The 16,333-nt window shown below is 41.2% G+C and overlaps 1 protein-coding gene across 5 annotated transcripts in view; it reads left to right on the forward strand.

Moving 5' to 3' along the window:
* LOC121285630 (membrane-associated phosphatidylinositol transfer protein 2) overlaps window positions 1–16,333 on the forward strand; it is a 405,846-nt gene that overhangs the window by 213,088 nt on the left and 176,425 nt on the right. For 4 of the 5 annotated variants that reach the window (XM_041202263.1, XM_041202269.1, XM_041202265.1 and 1 more), the window contains one exon: window positions 15,946–16,110. In XM_041202263.1, coding sequence (XP_041058197.1) covers window positions 16,033–16,110 — 78 coding nt within the window. In that variant the 5' untranslated portion in view covers window positions 15,946–16,032. Of the gene's footprint in view, window positions 1–15,945; window positions 16,111–16,333 lie in introns of those variants that run through there. The other variant, XM_041202268.1, reaches the window with a different exon arrangement.

The following is a 16,333-nucleotide window of genomic DNA, read 5'->3' on the forward strand; positions in this document are numbered from 1 at the left end:
GGCTCTAACACCCAACTGACCCTGGGTGTGGGTAGTGTGCTTTCTTACATGAAACACTGTGGGCGGTACTTTACTCAGTGCCACATTAACCCTACATGTGCCAGTCCCTTATCCAAAACTTCCCCTGAAGTCTTTATCCAATGTATTTTAAGTGATTATAGTTTACCTTTTGTATTACACTGTTTTTTCCTATCATACATTTACATTGTCATTACTAGATTATCACTGCCCCATCTCCCCTCTTCAAGTCCTTGAATTCAAAGGTTCAAGTGATCTGGAGGCCTTAACCTTTTCATATCTCTCTCGCACTACTGTCAGAGGAGTGGTAGGCTCTCTTGCTGCTGGATCTTCTGTAGTTTGAATGTTCTGGTATCTGGGTATGTTTTCATCCTTTTCTTCCGTTGTTTCATGTTGAAAAGCACTTGGTCAGTTCAGCTGTTCCGCTGGTCAGTGGTTCCTACCCAAACTCGTTTCTTGCGGGGTGGGCGAACATCGTGCTAATTTCCTTGTCACTTTTTTTTGCTGCTTCCGTCATTGTGTGGGTTATCACTACATATGTGTAAGTTTATGCTTCAAAAACTGAACCTTGTTCCTGCTTATTTCACAATTTTACCCACATTTTGGGTACTTCCTTTTCCATTTGTTTCTCGAGCTTATGAATCTTTTCATTTCGCTTGGCAACCATCTGGTAAGTTGAGTTTTCTTTGTTTCAGAGTTAGTTGTGGAATTATTATATAAGTTTGACAACTTCAGCTGGGTATTCATTTCTGTTTGGAACCTTTCTTCCATGGTCACTGACTGCTCCTTGGACTCTTTCAATTCACTCGTTAGATCGTCAGTCTGTTTCATAGAATTTCTCTTACCTGCTTTCAAAGTCTGGATTTGCTGTTCCATATTCTGGATCGCAACATTCATGTTGTCTAGATTGAACCTAAGTTAAAGAATTTAATCAGTTTTGGATGTTAATTCTGCTTTCAAGCAACAGTTCTGATACATCAGCAATTCTTTCTTCTATTCCAGACATTTTGTATGATGTTTACTAGAGACTTTTGACGCTTGGAAGTTCATCAGGTTATAATTGAAGATCTGTCTGGGTTGTGTTTGCCTCGACAAATACGTCTATTAGCATTTCAAGCCCTCTTTCAAGTGTTCTACTTCCTGTGAGTGACGTTCTCATCAATTCTGGTTTTCTTTTACAAGCTCATCTTTTGTACATTAAAGTTGGTTCTCTACACTGATCAGTTTTTTCTTTAGCAGAGTGTAACTCCTCTGAGTTGTTCTTCAAGGTTACATTTTGTGATTGCACTTCTGCTAATTGTTTCTGAGACTCTTCGCGGTCTTTTGTGAGGAGTCCTACTTGCTCTTCCCAGTCTAAGTTCTTAACTTTCATCTCTTCATGCATATCTTTGGAAATGTAATGTTTCCCTAAACTTTCTTCCGAATGTCCAACCATTTTCTTCAGCTCTGTAGTCTCTTTCTTGTACCTCTTGGCTTCCGCCTGGAATATCAAACATTCCTGAGCCTTCTCTGCCAACTGGTTCTTCAGTCCTTTCACAGTGGAATTAAATTCATTTTGTTTCACTTGGTAATTTCCCAGAGGAACAAACTTTGACCTGAGAGATCTTGAAGGTGAAGGTCTTTCAACAGGTTTTCCTTTTGTTGCAAAGCTCAACTACTTCGTCTTGAGTTTTCTTGTAATTTAACAGAGTCTCATCAAGTTTGGTGTGCTGTTCTGTCATTCTGTTGTTCAAGGTAGTCTTTATTCCTTCATGCTATTGAAGGGTTATGTACTGTTTTATGAATTTTATCTTGAAGGACAATTAGCTGTTCTTTCAACTATTTATTTTCTTGTTCAGCTTTCGTTCTCACTCTGCACTTCAGTGTATTGCCTTGTCCCTACTGATGGCCCCAACGCAGCTTTTTCTCAAGTAGCACTCAACTTTTTTTAACTCCTCGTATTTTTCCTGGGGCACATATTAGTCCTTGAAAGAATCTTTCAAGGCCACAACTTCTTTGAGTGCCTTTCCTGCCTGCTGTTGTGCCTGGCTGTACATCTGTTTGGGTTTTCCCAGTTCCTGCTTCAATTTGCCAAGCATGGAATTCAAGATTTTTATTTCCTCCTGGTATCTTTGTGATGGCTCATAAATTTGTTCAGATATCTAACAGTTTGGTTCATTGAAGACTTTATCGTACGTTTTCAAAGGTCAGCTTGAATTTTGTGTTTCAAATTTTCCAATTCAGCTTTGATGTGAAAATTTTCTGATTTTACTTTTTTTTGCTCTGCCTGCAGCAGGGCTTTGTCTTTGTCCTTGTCCTTCACTGCATTGCCACCTGCTGTGGCAGTTCATGAAATGTGTCCAAAAAGATACATTTTTGGGACTTCTGGAAAGTTCCTTGCCTCTCAGGTGCCCTTGTGTGGTTTGCTCGGGTATCATCTTTTGCCCTTTTGTAGCTTTACGGGGGTGCTTTCTATGCCTCTTTTTAAGCTCTGTGTGCACCACCACTTGAAGATTAAAATATTCGTCAAAAGCTTTTAATATTTTATCAAAGCTGGTTAAGGACTCGCCAGTGTGCACTGCATTAGGATTACTTCCTCAGCAAGTTTGCCAAACAAATATAAAAAGGTATTAATCTGGACTGCTTCTGATTTTCTACATACACCTGATATACTTTGGTAATTCAAGATTCTCTCCTCTAGGTCACCCAATTTTGTGATTAATCTGGGCTTTGGATATGTGGAATTGATTTGGAAGTGAGGAATTCTGATCCATGGTCAAATTTTTTAAAATGTAGGTTCTGTTCGAAGAACTTTCAGAATTTCAAGATGGTGTCGCTGTTCCCGTGGAGACAAAGCGATTTCCTGAGCTTGCTGGTTTTGGTGGGCTCTACTACAATGGCGATGCACTCAGCTTAAAAACGTTTTCAACAATGGCTGCCTGGATTGACTGCCTGCAGAATCCTCTGGTTCATCGTTTTACTTCAAAGTTGCACATTTGTCGAATCCTGGCTTTAAACCCAGCCGAAAGGCAAGCAAGAAGTTGCACTTCTCTTGGATTATTTAATTCATTATTTTTTCACTTTGGAGCAAGTTCAGGAGCCACACCAACTTGAGGATTGGTTTTAGTGGCGGTGTTTTTCAAACTACACTTCTGACTCTGACTATTTTAAAGATTTCTCAGGACTTGCTGTAGCCTGGAGTTTAAAAAAGATTTAAGTCACCCTGCTAACTCTGGGATTTGAAGCTGGATCGCCTAAGGAGCTGCAGTAGAATCTGCCGCAGTTAGGAATTTTAAATCTCTGCCTTCAGCTTTCAAGCCTTTCTTTGGAACTTTTTCCTGGCGATTTTCCCCCTGTGCCATTGCTTCTGGAACTTCTTTTTAGGTCAGACTGCTTTGCTTTGCTGAATTTCTTTCTCAGTCTTCAAGCATTTTTGTTTTTCTCTGCATTTTCTGAGAGATTTGGGGTTTTTCCACAAGCTGCTGCCATGTTGTAGCGTCTTGGTTACAGTTCAGTAGGTCTGAAGAAGTTTTCGTAGTCATACGTAGGTTAACTGTAAGTCTTGATTGACTCTTAGAATTATTTACAAATATACAGTAAAGAATACAAGTGATGAGCTGTCTCCATGCTTGCTGATACACACGGCTCTGTCCAACACTCAACTGACCCTGGGCGCAGGTTATGTGCTGTTTTACATCACTGAGTACACAGTCCCACATTAACCCTATATGAGCCAGTCTCGTATACTAGAATCTTGACATTGGCCAGGAAGAAATATTTATTCAGCACTTACTGTGAAATCAGTTGACGTTACATTATTGCTTTTTGTGGAAGCCTATTCCACAATTTACAGTTCTTAGACTGGAGTGGGGCCTCTTCTCAGCTCTGGATTCTCTTCAGATTTATTAATTTCTGTAATTGTATCTTTCTGTTCTGTCAAAGGTAAATAACTTATTTTTATCAACATTATCCATACATTCAGACAATGGGACACAATTTCCCTGCATATCTTCACTCTAAATCAGTTAGAATTATTGAATGGTACTGTGCAGAAGGAGGTCATTTGGCCCATCCCGCATGAGCCAGATCTTTGAAAGAACCAAAAAAAAAATACCTCATTCTCAAATGCCATGATGGGATTTAAATTTCCATTCTCTAGATTATCAGTCCAGGATTCTGGTTATGTGTTAAGCAAAAAAATACAATCCTGGCAAATAAAAAGGTTTCCTACTTTCATAAGGACTTCCAGCTCAATGTCATGATTGTTACTCCTCTTCTTTGAACATTCTCAAGCATGTTAATTCCTTTTTGGAGATTAAGTGCTCAAAACTCTGCTCAATATTCTAAATGATGCCTCACCAGTCGAGTGAATTTTCTTCTAGGTGCAACTCTCTGTCAGCACCAATTGAACAGTGAACCTGTTGTGTCAGAGCAAATGGTAATTTTCTAAGATAATAGTGAATCTGATACATTGCCATGGCCTCTTCCTGTGCCATATATCCTATGTAATCATCAATCTCTGTTTCATCTTTGACAGAATTAAGATGTTGTAAAAGGAGAAATTTTTTTTAAAAAAAATGTGATCAAAGATTGGCTGATGAGGTGAGAGGAGAAATGGCTTGTAACCAACACAGTGGAGAAAAGTAAACAAAGACTGACAGGGTTTTCCCTCAATAGAATTGCACCTGAATGCAGTAAATGAAATCTAGTTGTCATTAATTTCTGTTTGACAAAAAACCCCCATTGTGGTTGCTGTGGATTCTGGATGTTGCTGCCAAGCAGGTTCAAAGATGCAGAAAGCTGCCTGATAGCAATATTCCTCATTGCCATGCCAGTTCCAGTGGCAATAACTAGCATTTGTAGAGCACATTTAATGCAGCAATGTTTCTTCAATGTGGGAGAGAGAGGGCAAGCAAGAGCAATGGGCACTGTTTAGGTGTTAGGGTGGTAGACGTAGGAATGGCTGAAGAGGTTGTTTTGAGGGTGAATTTGAAAGTTCAGAGGTATAGTGAGACAGGAGTATTGAAAGAACATGAGAACTTATATGGAACAAAGGAAATAGGAACATAGGAAATCGGAGCAGGAGTGAGCCACTTGGCCCTTTGAACCATTCAACCAGATCATGGCCGATCCTCTACCTCAAAGCCATAATATATGCATTAGTCAGACCTAGGATTCATGTTTTTTAGGGTGTTCTACCCTATAGCACATAGCTGTAGCAACTGAATATTTAGAATATCCAATATCTAGAGGCCATTAACTCGATCTGAATCCAAGTTAGCTTGGACAATAAACTATTGGAGGTGTACAAGATTAGAAAGTGTTATGATGTAAATTTAGTGGCGACAATAGCATGGTGATAATACTTGATTAGTAATCCAAAGACCTGAGTTAATGATCTGTCAGATATGAGTTCAAATCCCACCCCTGCAGCTGGGAGAATTAAAATTACTCTCCACGTGTGGATGAGTGCAGCTCCAGCAACACTCTCTAAGCTTGACACCATGAAGGACAAAGCAGCCTGTTTGATTGGCACTCCATCCACCACCTTAAACATTCACCCTCTCCACCACCAATGCACAGTGACAGCAGTGTATACCATTTACATGATGCACTGTGGCACCTTCCAAACCTGAACCTCCACTAGCTAGAAGAACAAGAGCAGAAGATGCTTGGAATACCACCACCTCACGTTTTCCTCCAAGCCTCACGTCGTCCTGCATCACCGTTCCTGTATCACCGTTCTTTCACTGTCACTGGGACAAAATCCTGGAACTCTCTTCCTAACAGCACTGTGCATGTATCTATACCATATGGACTGCAGCAGTTCAAGAAGACGGCTTACCACCACCACCTTCTCAAGCAATTGGGATGGGTAATAAATGTTGGTCTAGCCAGCAGCACTCACATCCTGTGAGCGAATAAATAAAAAAAAATCCAGATTTAAAACCTAGTCTCCTAGTAATGGTGATTGTAATGAACCATATGCTCTCGGCCAGCAGGGGGGTGTGGAAGAGGAATCTCCCTTTGTTACATTGTCTGGCCTACATGTGACTCCAGATCCACAGCAATGTGGTTGACTCTTAACTGCCATGGCATGGCAACCCACTCAGTTATATGGCAACTGGGGAGAGGCAATAAATGTTGGCCTTGACAGTGACATTCACATCCCAAGAATGAATACAAAAAAAGTGATAGCTTGTTTGCACAAGTAAATGAGATTCTAATGAGGGGGCTCAAATGCTAATATGATCATAAAGATACAATAGGAAGGTTAGAAAAAGCTTCTTTCCCCAGATGATTGGTGGAATGTGGAACTCTGTGCCACAAGCGATTGTTGAAACAGAGTCCATGCCTGCTTTTAAAAGGAAGTTAGTTGTAGGAGGAATAAGACCATAAAACATAGGAGCAGAAATTAAGCCATTCTAAAGTGAATTGAGAGAGGGCAGGAGAGTGAAATTGAAAAGGGTATGGAGAGGGAGCAGGGAAGTAAGGTTAGACTAGATGGCATATTTGTAGAAAAGACTGGGCCAAATAGTCTGTTTCTGTGTTTGGAAATTCTATTGTTCCAAATGACTGAAATTACATTAGCAAAATGCCTGCTTTGGAGAATTTCAAAACAGCAACCAAACTAATGTTGGATAGGAATTGAAAGTAGATCTGCGAGATTATTACACATGATCAAACACAGGAGATCAGTTTTATTCTATTTGTGAAAAGCCCAAATGAATAATATTATGTTGAAGATTTATCAAAATGAATACATTAATGTACACTGTGTGAAATTTTAATGCTAGAGAGTGGCTGAATAAAACTCATCTTGGGAACTGGCTTGATGTGGATGTGCGAATGATTTATTTTACAATGGAAATCCAAATTTTAACCAGTCAAGTTAATTTGCCTCATGAGATCAGTGTGAGCAAAATTTGTGAGAGCTGACCATGGGTGCAGTTTGACTTGGATCAGAAATAAATGCTATTAGAAGCTTATCTTAACCTATATGCTAACTACAGTATGGCCACACCAAGCTACCACAGTGCCCAATCTTTTGTGGGAGCTTTATGCTAAAATGATATTGGGGGTTGGGTTTACCATTGTTGAGCTGATGTTGATACCATTCACATTGCTGCTTTCGAACTTGCCCTTTGCTTATGCTTTTGATGCAGGAAGTTGGCCTCCACTGAGTCAATTACATTTATTATTTTGAATTACTGCACTCAAATTTCTCTAAAATTTGAACTGGAGCATGCAGACAATGAAGCTGGATTGCAGATCTGGCGAATGATGATTGGTCAGGTCGTAATCGTGAAACCCTTAACAGACCACACTGATGATGAAGTTATTGAGATATGTTAATAGACTGGAACAATGCAGGACATTTTATCCTTTAATTGTTGTTTAGCATCGTGCAAGGTGATTCATAATTCATCAGCTAATGAAATGATCTGTGATGAATACAGTTATAGGGAAAAAAATCATTCTCATAAAAAGGCATCCAAATGATTTGTTTGTGCTGCCTATGGGCCAAATCACCATCATATACCTGGTGAACATCCAGCAAACTGAGGATTAAAACATTTTAAAAGCAGGAAGTGCTGGTAAGACTTAACAGCTTGTCCGGAGAGAGAAACCAAGTTAACATGTCAGGCTGATGATCTTTCATCAGAACTGGAAAAGCTTAAGAGATGATGTAACAGGTTTAAAACAAATATAAAGACAAAAGATAAGAGAGGAAAGAACAAAAGGGAAAGGCAGGTGAGATTAGATAACATTAATTTTAAAATGATAAGATTTAAAAATATTGCTTGTCTGCACATCAGTTTTGAAGTTACTATTCACAGCCTAATGACAAATTGAAGTGAAACTCCCCAATCCAGCCAGAATGTGTTGATTTTAGCATGCAAATAATGTCCAATATGTGTCACCTATTACTTGGTTTAAACATGGTTGGTTGGTTAATTATTCAGATGCAGAGTTATTTGTCTCATTTGGTCTTTGTTTTAAAAACAGAAATTTGCGGATAGAGAAGTAAAGTTAAAGTTGCAGGCCAATGACTTTTTGTCAGAACTGGTAAAAGATCATGACCTGAAACGTTAACTCCTCTCTCCACAGGTTCTGCCAGTCCTGCTGAGTATTTATAGCATTTTCTGCTTTCATTTCAAAATTCCAGCTTTTGCGGTTGTCTGTTTTTTTCAATTAAGTAGGCTTCATGCTACTGAAAGCAAGTATACTGCTAAGTAATATATATTGAGAGGCTGTGAATAGGTATTCAATGGGGATTTATGAATGAGAACTTTGAAGCGAAGGAGGGTGTGGGAGATGTTTGAACTGAGATACAAAGATTAGGAAATCTGCTGATGACCACCCACCACCCTCCCTCAGCTGATGAATCATGTTTTTCCATGTTGAACACCACTTGGAGGATGCGGTGAGGGTAGCAGAGCACAGAATATACTCTGGGTGGGAATGTCCCTTAGCAAGAATGGCTCAGTAGCACCACTATTAGCTGAGCTGGCCAAGTCTTGAAGGACTTACCTGCCAGAGGCAGGTTGTTGGAGGTCTCACTGCAGGAGTTCCTCGAGGGTAGTGTCTTGGGCCCCACCATCTCCAGCTGCTTCATCCAATGACCTGCAGCAGGTAGTGAGAGAACCAACAAGAGGGAAAAGCCTACGAGATCTCGGTTCAACAATCTACCTGTCCCAGATGTATCTGTCCATGACAAGTATTGGTTGGAGTGACCAGAGCAGCTTCCACGTGGGGACAAACTCCCATATTGACATTGAGGACACCTTCCATCACGTTGTGTGGCACTACCACCATGCTACATGGGATCGATTTAAGCACAGATCTAGCAATTCAAAACTCGGCATCCATGAGGCGCTGTGGGCCATCAGCAGCAGCAGAATTGTATTCAGCCACAATCTATTACCTCATGGCTTGGCATATCCCCCTCACTCTACCATTATCAAAAGACCAGGGGATCAGTACTGTGCAGGAAAGCATGCCAAGAACAGCACCAAGCATACTTAAAAATGAGGTGTCAACCTGGTGAAGCTGCAACACATGACTACATCCATGCTAACCAAGTCAGTACAAAAGACATGGCTGAAACGATTTTTACAACTGCAACACTGGCACCTACCTGACAATGTGGAAAATTGTCCACAAACAGCAGGGCAGATAAAATCTGATCAATTACTGCCCCTCAGTCTAATCTAAATCATTAGCAAAATGATGGAAGGTGTCATTAACAGTGCTATCAAGCAGCATTTACTCACCAACATCCTGCTCACCGATGCTCAGTTTGGGTTCCGCCAGGGCAACTAGGCTCCCGACCTCATTATAACCTTGGTCCAAACATGGACAAAAGAGGCAAATTCCAGAGGTGAGATGAGAGCGACTGCCCTTGACAACAAAGCAACATTTGACTAGCACTAAGGAGCCTGAGCAAAATTGAAGTCAATGGGGTGCAGGGGAAATGTTTTCCATTCGTTGGAGTCATACCTAACGCAAAGGGAAATGGTTGAGTTTGTTGGAGGTCTCACTGCAGGAGTTCCTCGAGGGTAGTGTCTTGGGCCCCACCATCTCCAGCTGCTTCATCCAATGGCCTTAGCTCCATCATAAGGTCAGAAATGGGGATGTTCACTGATGACCCCACAGTGTCCACTACCATTTGTGATGACTCAGAGGTTGAAGCAGTCCATACTCACATGCAGTAAGACCAGGACAACATTCTGGCTTGGGCTGGTAAGTGGCAAATAACGTTTGTGCCACACAAGTGCCAGGCAATGACCAACTCCAACAAGAGAGAATCTAACCATTGCCCCTTGACATTCAATGGCATCAGCATTGCTGAATCCCCCACTATCACCATCCTGTGGGTTACCATTGACCAAAAACTGAACTGAACCAGCCATTTAAATACTGTGGCTGCAAGACCAGGTCAGAGGCTGGGAATCCTGCGGTGAGTAACTCATCTGCTGACTTCCCAAAGCCTGTCCACCAGGAATGTGATGGAATACTCTCCACTTGCCTGGATGAATTCAGCTCCGACAACACTCAAGAATCTTGACACCATCCAGGACAAGGCAGCCTGCTTCCTTGGCACTCCGTCCACCATCTTAAGCATTCGGCCTGTAGGGATTCGGACTCGATACTAAATTCCAGAATAAGAAAACTATTGTCTGGGAATATTGGCAAAAAGGGCACCCACGAATTTAGAATGCAAACTGATGCGGTTTATTGGACAGTGAAGATTGATACTTAACATTTCATTAGTTGAGAAATGGCGCTATACACAAATTCAACGCATGTTGGTCTGTCTTTCTCATGGATCCCAAGACTTCTGGGTTCTTCTGCTCTTGGTTCCTTGAACCTGGTCTTTTGACTCAAGATGTCCTTTGAGATTTTAGCTTAGCTGACTTGACCCTAACATACATACAATTCCCTTTGTAGCTTGCAGACTTCAACTCTAGTGGATCCTTTTCCAACCCACAGTTTCCAGCCAACCTTAACTGCTGAAGCTACATACTTCATAGCTGTCTGCTGAGTCTTCTCTTTCCCTTTCTCTCTGGTGGAAACAGCTTTCTAACAAAGACTGTAGCTTTCCAAAAATAAATAAGACTGTACTTTAGTACTGATGCTCCCAAGCTAGACTTCAACTAACTGAACGATTCCTCGGCAGGAACTTGCTCCCTAACAGCACGTGGACTGCAGCGGTTCAGCTGCTCACCGGCACCTTCGCAAGGGCAATTAAGAATGGGCAATAAAATGCTGGCCTTGCCAGAGAAGCCCACATCCCATGAATGAATAATTTAAAAAAGCCAAGTGGTTATACATTTACTACACCCTCTCTCTTAAAGCAATTACTTTAGCCCTGGAAATCCTGTCCATACTGGATCCACTGACCTCCACTACTAGGTTCTTACAGCAATCCTCAGTCCTGTGACAGTCATATTAGTCACTAAGCCCAATACTGGGTTGTTATGGCAACTTGTCAGCCCGTGACAATTACCCTTCAACTGGAATGTCCTGCGCAATTGCTAACTTCCAGCAAGTGCCCTATTCCTGGCAAGTGCTCTCCCAACAAGTGTCCTATGACAGATGCTAACCCTTGGCAAGTGCAAAGACCTCAGTGATGCACCCTTATTTTTACACCCTTTTTGCAGGTAGCTTTGCAACATTTAGCCCAGGTATAGAGTCATAATGTTATACAGCACAGAAGCAGGCCCTTTGGCCCATCGTGTCCATGCTGCCCGTCAAGCACCTATCCATTCTAATCCCATTTTCCAACACTTGGCCTGTAGCCCTGTACGCTCTGGTGTTTCAAGTGCTCATCTAAATACTTCTTAAATGTTGAGGGTTCCTGCCTCTACTGCCCCTTCAGGCAGTGTGTTCCAGATTCCAACCACCCTCTAGGTGAAAAAATGTTTCCTCAATTTCCCTCTAAATCTCCTGCCCCTTATCTTAAATCTATGCCCTCCACTAAGGGAAAAGGTTTCTTCCTATCTATGCCCCTCATAATTTTGTATACCTCTATCAGGTCAACCTTCAGCCTTCCCTGCTCTAAGAAAAACAACTCTAGCCTATCCAGTCTCTCCTCATAGCTGAAATGCTCCAGCCCAGGCAACATCCTGGTGAATCTCCTCTGCGTCCTCTCCAGTGCAATCACATCCTTCCTATAGTGTGGCAACCAGAACTGCACATAGTACTCCAGATGTGGCCTAACTAGCGTTTTATACAGCTCCAACATAACCTCCCTGCTCTTATATTCTATGCCTTGACTAATAAAGGCAAGTATCCCGTTTGCCGCCTTAACCACCTTATCTACCTGTGCTGCTGCCTTCAGGGATCTATGGACATGAACACCAAAGTCCCTCTGATCCTCTGTACTTCCTAGGGTCCGAACATTGTGTATTCCCTTGCCGTGTTAGTCCTCCCAAAATGCACCACCTCACACTTCTCAGGATTAAATTCCAGTTGCCACTCCTTTGCCAGCCCATCTATACTCTCCTGTAATCTAAGGCTTTCCTCCTCACTATTCATGACACCACCAATTTTCGTTTCATCTCCGAACTTACTGATCATACCTCCTATATTCACGTCTAAATCATTAATGTGCACTACAAACATCAAGGGCCCCAGCACCGATCCCTGTGGTACACCACTCGTCACAGGCTTCCAATCGCAAAAACAACTTTTGACCATCACCCTCTGCTTCCTGTCACTAAGCCAATTTTGGATCCAATTTGCCAAATTGCCCTGGATCCCATGGGCTCTTATCTTCTTGACCATTCTCCATTGCTGCACCTTGTCAAAAGCCTTACTGAAATCCATGTAGACTACATAAACTGCACTACCCTCATCTACACAACTAGCTGCTTCCTTGAAAAATTCAATCAAATTTGTTAGAAATTATCTCCCCTTGACAATGCCATGCTGACTATCCCTGATTAACCCCGACTCTTCAAATGGAGATTAATCCTTCCCTCAGGATTTTTTCCAATAGTTTCCCTACCACTGATATTAGACTCAATGGCCTGTAATTCTCTGGTTTATCCCAGTGCACTTCTTGAATAATGGTACCACATTTGTTGTCCTCCAGTCCTTTGGCACCTCTCCTGTGGCCAGAGAGGATTTGAAAATTAGTGTCAGAGCCCCTGCAATCTCCTCCCTTGCTTCACACAGCAGCCTAGGATACATCTCACCAGGGCCTGGGGATTTATCCACTTTTAAGCCTGGTGAAAACACTAATATCTCCTACCTTTCAGTGCTAATTTGTTCAAGTATATCACAGTCCTCCTCCCTGATTTTTTTACACCTACGTCGTCTTTCTCCATAATGAACACTGATGAAAAGTAATAATTTAAAACCTCACCTATGTCCTCCGGCTCCAAGCACAGATAGCCCCTTTGGTCCCTAATGGACCCTACTCTTTCCCTGGTTATTCTCTTGCACCTAATATATTTATAAAATGCCTTGGGGTTTTCCTTTATCTTGCCTGTTGGTGTTTTTCATGCCCCCTCTTCGCTCTCCAATTTTTAAAATACCCTCCTACACTTTCTATACTCCTCTAGGGCTTCTGATGTTTTCAGCCCTCTGTATCTGCCATAAGCCTCCTTTTTTTCCTTATCCAATCCTCTGTATCCCTTGACATCCAGGATTCCCTGGACTTGGTCCTACTCTTCACCTTTATATGTATGTGCACCTTGATCAATACAACGAATGACTTGTAACCCAATATTTGCAACTCTTGACCCATGGGAAGAGCATTCCTAGCATCCTCACAACAATGTAACCTTAACTTGTATCTCTAACCAAAGGTCCTCAGAACATTCTAGGCACAAGATCATTTTACTAACCAATCAGCTTTGCAGCCTTGGCATCCCTTCCAACTGCTAAACTATAACTATGATCGGATCGGAGGTCCTGAAACATCTAGTCCTCAGGCCACCTTTCTGGCCAATCAGCATTGTAGCTTTGGTTTCTCTTTACTGCAAAGCTAGACTTGCTGGAGTCCAAATGTCTTCTAGCTATAACTTCAGTTCACTCCCAAAGGACTCGTGTTCTGTACTTAAACCTACATCACAGTATTTGGCACTTAATGTGATGCCAACTTTAAGACGTCCTTAACAACATACCCAAAGTTCACAAATCCTGCCAATAAGACTTTGCAGCACTAAGCTTATGTCAGTACAATTTGATCATTTAAGTCGTCTTAATTGCACAAATGTGCCAACGAGGCGAAGTCTAACAATACACTCCTTCAATGGTGCTCAGTCGCAGTAGTGGGTACAATCCACACGATGCACTGCAGCAACTCGCCAAAGCTCCTTCACCATCATCTTCCAAACCCGTGACCTCTACCACCTTGAAGGGCAAGGGCAGCAGATGCATGTGCCATTACTTATGGTTCAGTGGCATTGAACTTTAGAGCAATTTCAGTTTTAATAGCTAGTTTTTGTAGTTTTGGTTTATCATTTGGCCACAATTATGGCTGTTGTTTTACACACACACTGTGCAACCGTAATGAGTCCTTTTAGCCCTTGTTTTTCAGCTTAAGAACACAACTCAAGAACTCGGAGCAGGAGTAGGCAATTCAGCTCCTCGAGCCTGCCCCGCCATTCAATACGATCATGGCTGATCTCATTTCGGCCTCAACTCGAAATTCCCACCCTCTCCCCATAACCTTTCAACCCATTACTAATTAAAAATCTGTCTATCTCCTCCTCAAATTTATTCAGCATCCCGGCATCCACTGCACCCCTGAGGTAGTGAATTCCACAGACTCACGACCCTTTGAGAAAAGTAATTCCTCCTCATCTCTGATTTAAATCTACCACCCCATAGCGTAAAACTATGGTGTCTCGTTCTACAATGTCCCACAAGCTTCCTGGCATGTTCTGACTTATAAAGGAACCTCCCAGTATGAGACATTCTCACTGCTCCCCATTTGCAATCAGATTTGCTGCAATTTTTAACCAAATTCCCCACTTGACAGCAGATGGCCATGCATCTAACGGTTGATGCTTAGAGGAGATGTGCTTTTCATAAATTCTGATATTGCAACTACCATTGAATAGTCGGGTAAATTATGCAATTTCTGTAAATGTACCATCACTAATTTATGCAGCAGTGTTGTAAGCATGCAGCATTTAAAATGAAAACATTTTTGACAACATGAAATTGGAGGATTTTGTGTTTTTTTTTATACTGTACTTTGGAAAGACTCTTAGACTTTAAAACCACGAAGTGCAACACCATGGCTAATGCTGACCAGATGTTCAATAGACCGGGAGCTCGAATCTTAAGCATTTACTATTGAAAGTAAGGGGAGGAATGAATGTTTAGTGACATCTTCAAATGCAGCAGTGAAGCCAGTATATAATTCTATCGATTGATAGAGCAAGAGATTGTGTATCTCAAAAATAAGCTTCTCTTGTGACTTGGTCTGTTGTGGATTTTCTGAGCAGAGGCTAGGGGTTTCATTACAGGACAAGAAGTAAACATTTCTGAATGAATCACTTAAGGTCACTTTTGTTCACCCTGCTAATTGCTGCTAATTGGAACGTGAAATAGAATGAATAAACTAATAAAATTGCGTTGTACTCAAAGGAGCATAAAAAGATTTTTACAGCCTTTGTAAAGTTAAGGGGAATACATTTTGTGGCATTGAATTTCTTGTAAGTTCAATTAAAATATGTGAATTTAGATAATTTTGGTAATTATCTTTAGATCATTTTTTTAGCTACTCTACGAGTTCTATATTATGGAACAAAAAATACCTGGAAAAACTCAGCAGGTCTGACGGCATCTGCGGAGAGGAATACGCTTAACATTTCGAGTCCGTATGACTCTTCATCAGAACTGACATAATATATAGAACCGATGTTCTATATTATGGGTTGTTTTTATTTTCCTTGAAATCCAATTGGATAGCTGTACTATTATAAAGCCACAGTATTTTTCTTGTCTGTGATGCATGTTCTTACTATTACTGTTAAATATTTCCCCTCTGAACTGATGGTTTCCAACTAAAGCATAGTAAATAATGGTCTACCTCTGTAATTTGCACAAGCTGCCCTTTATGAGCACAAAACATGTATATATACCTTAGCAGGGGGAATGCCTTGTTGAAAAACACATTCTGCAGGGTGGAAAATTTCAAGAGGAATGACGTGGAAGCAACTACAGCCAAATACTGCTTTATTTTCAGCAATAGCAGTTATATAAAATACTGTGATTAGCTGTATTAAACTAAGCACGAGTGCCAGTGTTTAGACAAATGGAGTGAAAGAGGTGGGCATAAAATCCTGCTTTGTGAATTCTAACCAATGGATTAAGAAAGCAATTAAGGTGGGTGGGTTGTAATGCAACCTATAGAGTTAAGAATATTATAAATATTTACTTGAAATGGTGTTTAACGTGCTGCTGTTCCTTTTTTTCCAGCTGTATTTATGAATCACAAGCTCTAAGGGTTTGCTGGCAGTCCTTGGATTATTTTTTAAGCTGTGAAAGGACTTTCCATAAGACAAAATGCTTATAAAGGAATACCACATCCCTCTTCCCATGAGTGTTGAGGAGTATCGTATTGCACAACTCTACATGATACAGGTATGAATTACATCAGTCAGAGAGTGTAATTGGTTTAAAATTAGACAAGATCAGTGAAATTTAACTAGCTCATACATTTTGATTGGGAAATGTTCAGTACTTCTGGTGACACAGAATTGGTTTGGGGTGGTGCAGCAAGGTAAATGTTTACCAGTGTTACATTTGCAAGAACAGTGTTCCTTATCCCCAGATGTGTCACAGTGCTAGTTTTGTCCTGTGCACA

Source organism: Carcharodon carcharias, chromosome 13 (assembly GCF_017639515.1).
Source record: "Carcharodon carcharias isolate sCarCar2 chromosome 13, sCarCar2.pri, whole genome shotgun sequence".
NCBI classification, from domain to species: domain Eukaryota; kingdom Metazoa; phylum Chordata; class Chondrichthyes; order Lamniformes; family Lamnidae; genus Carcharodon; species Carcharodon carcharias.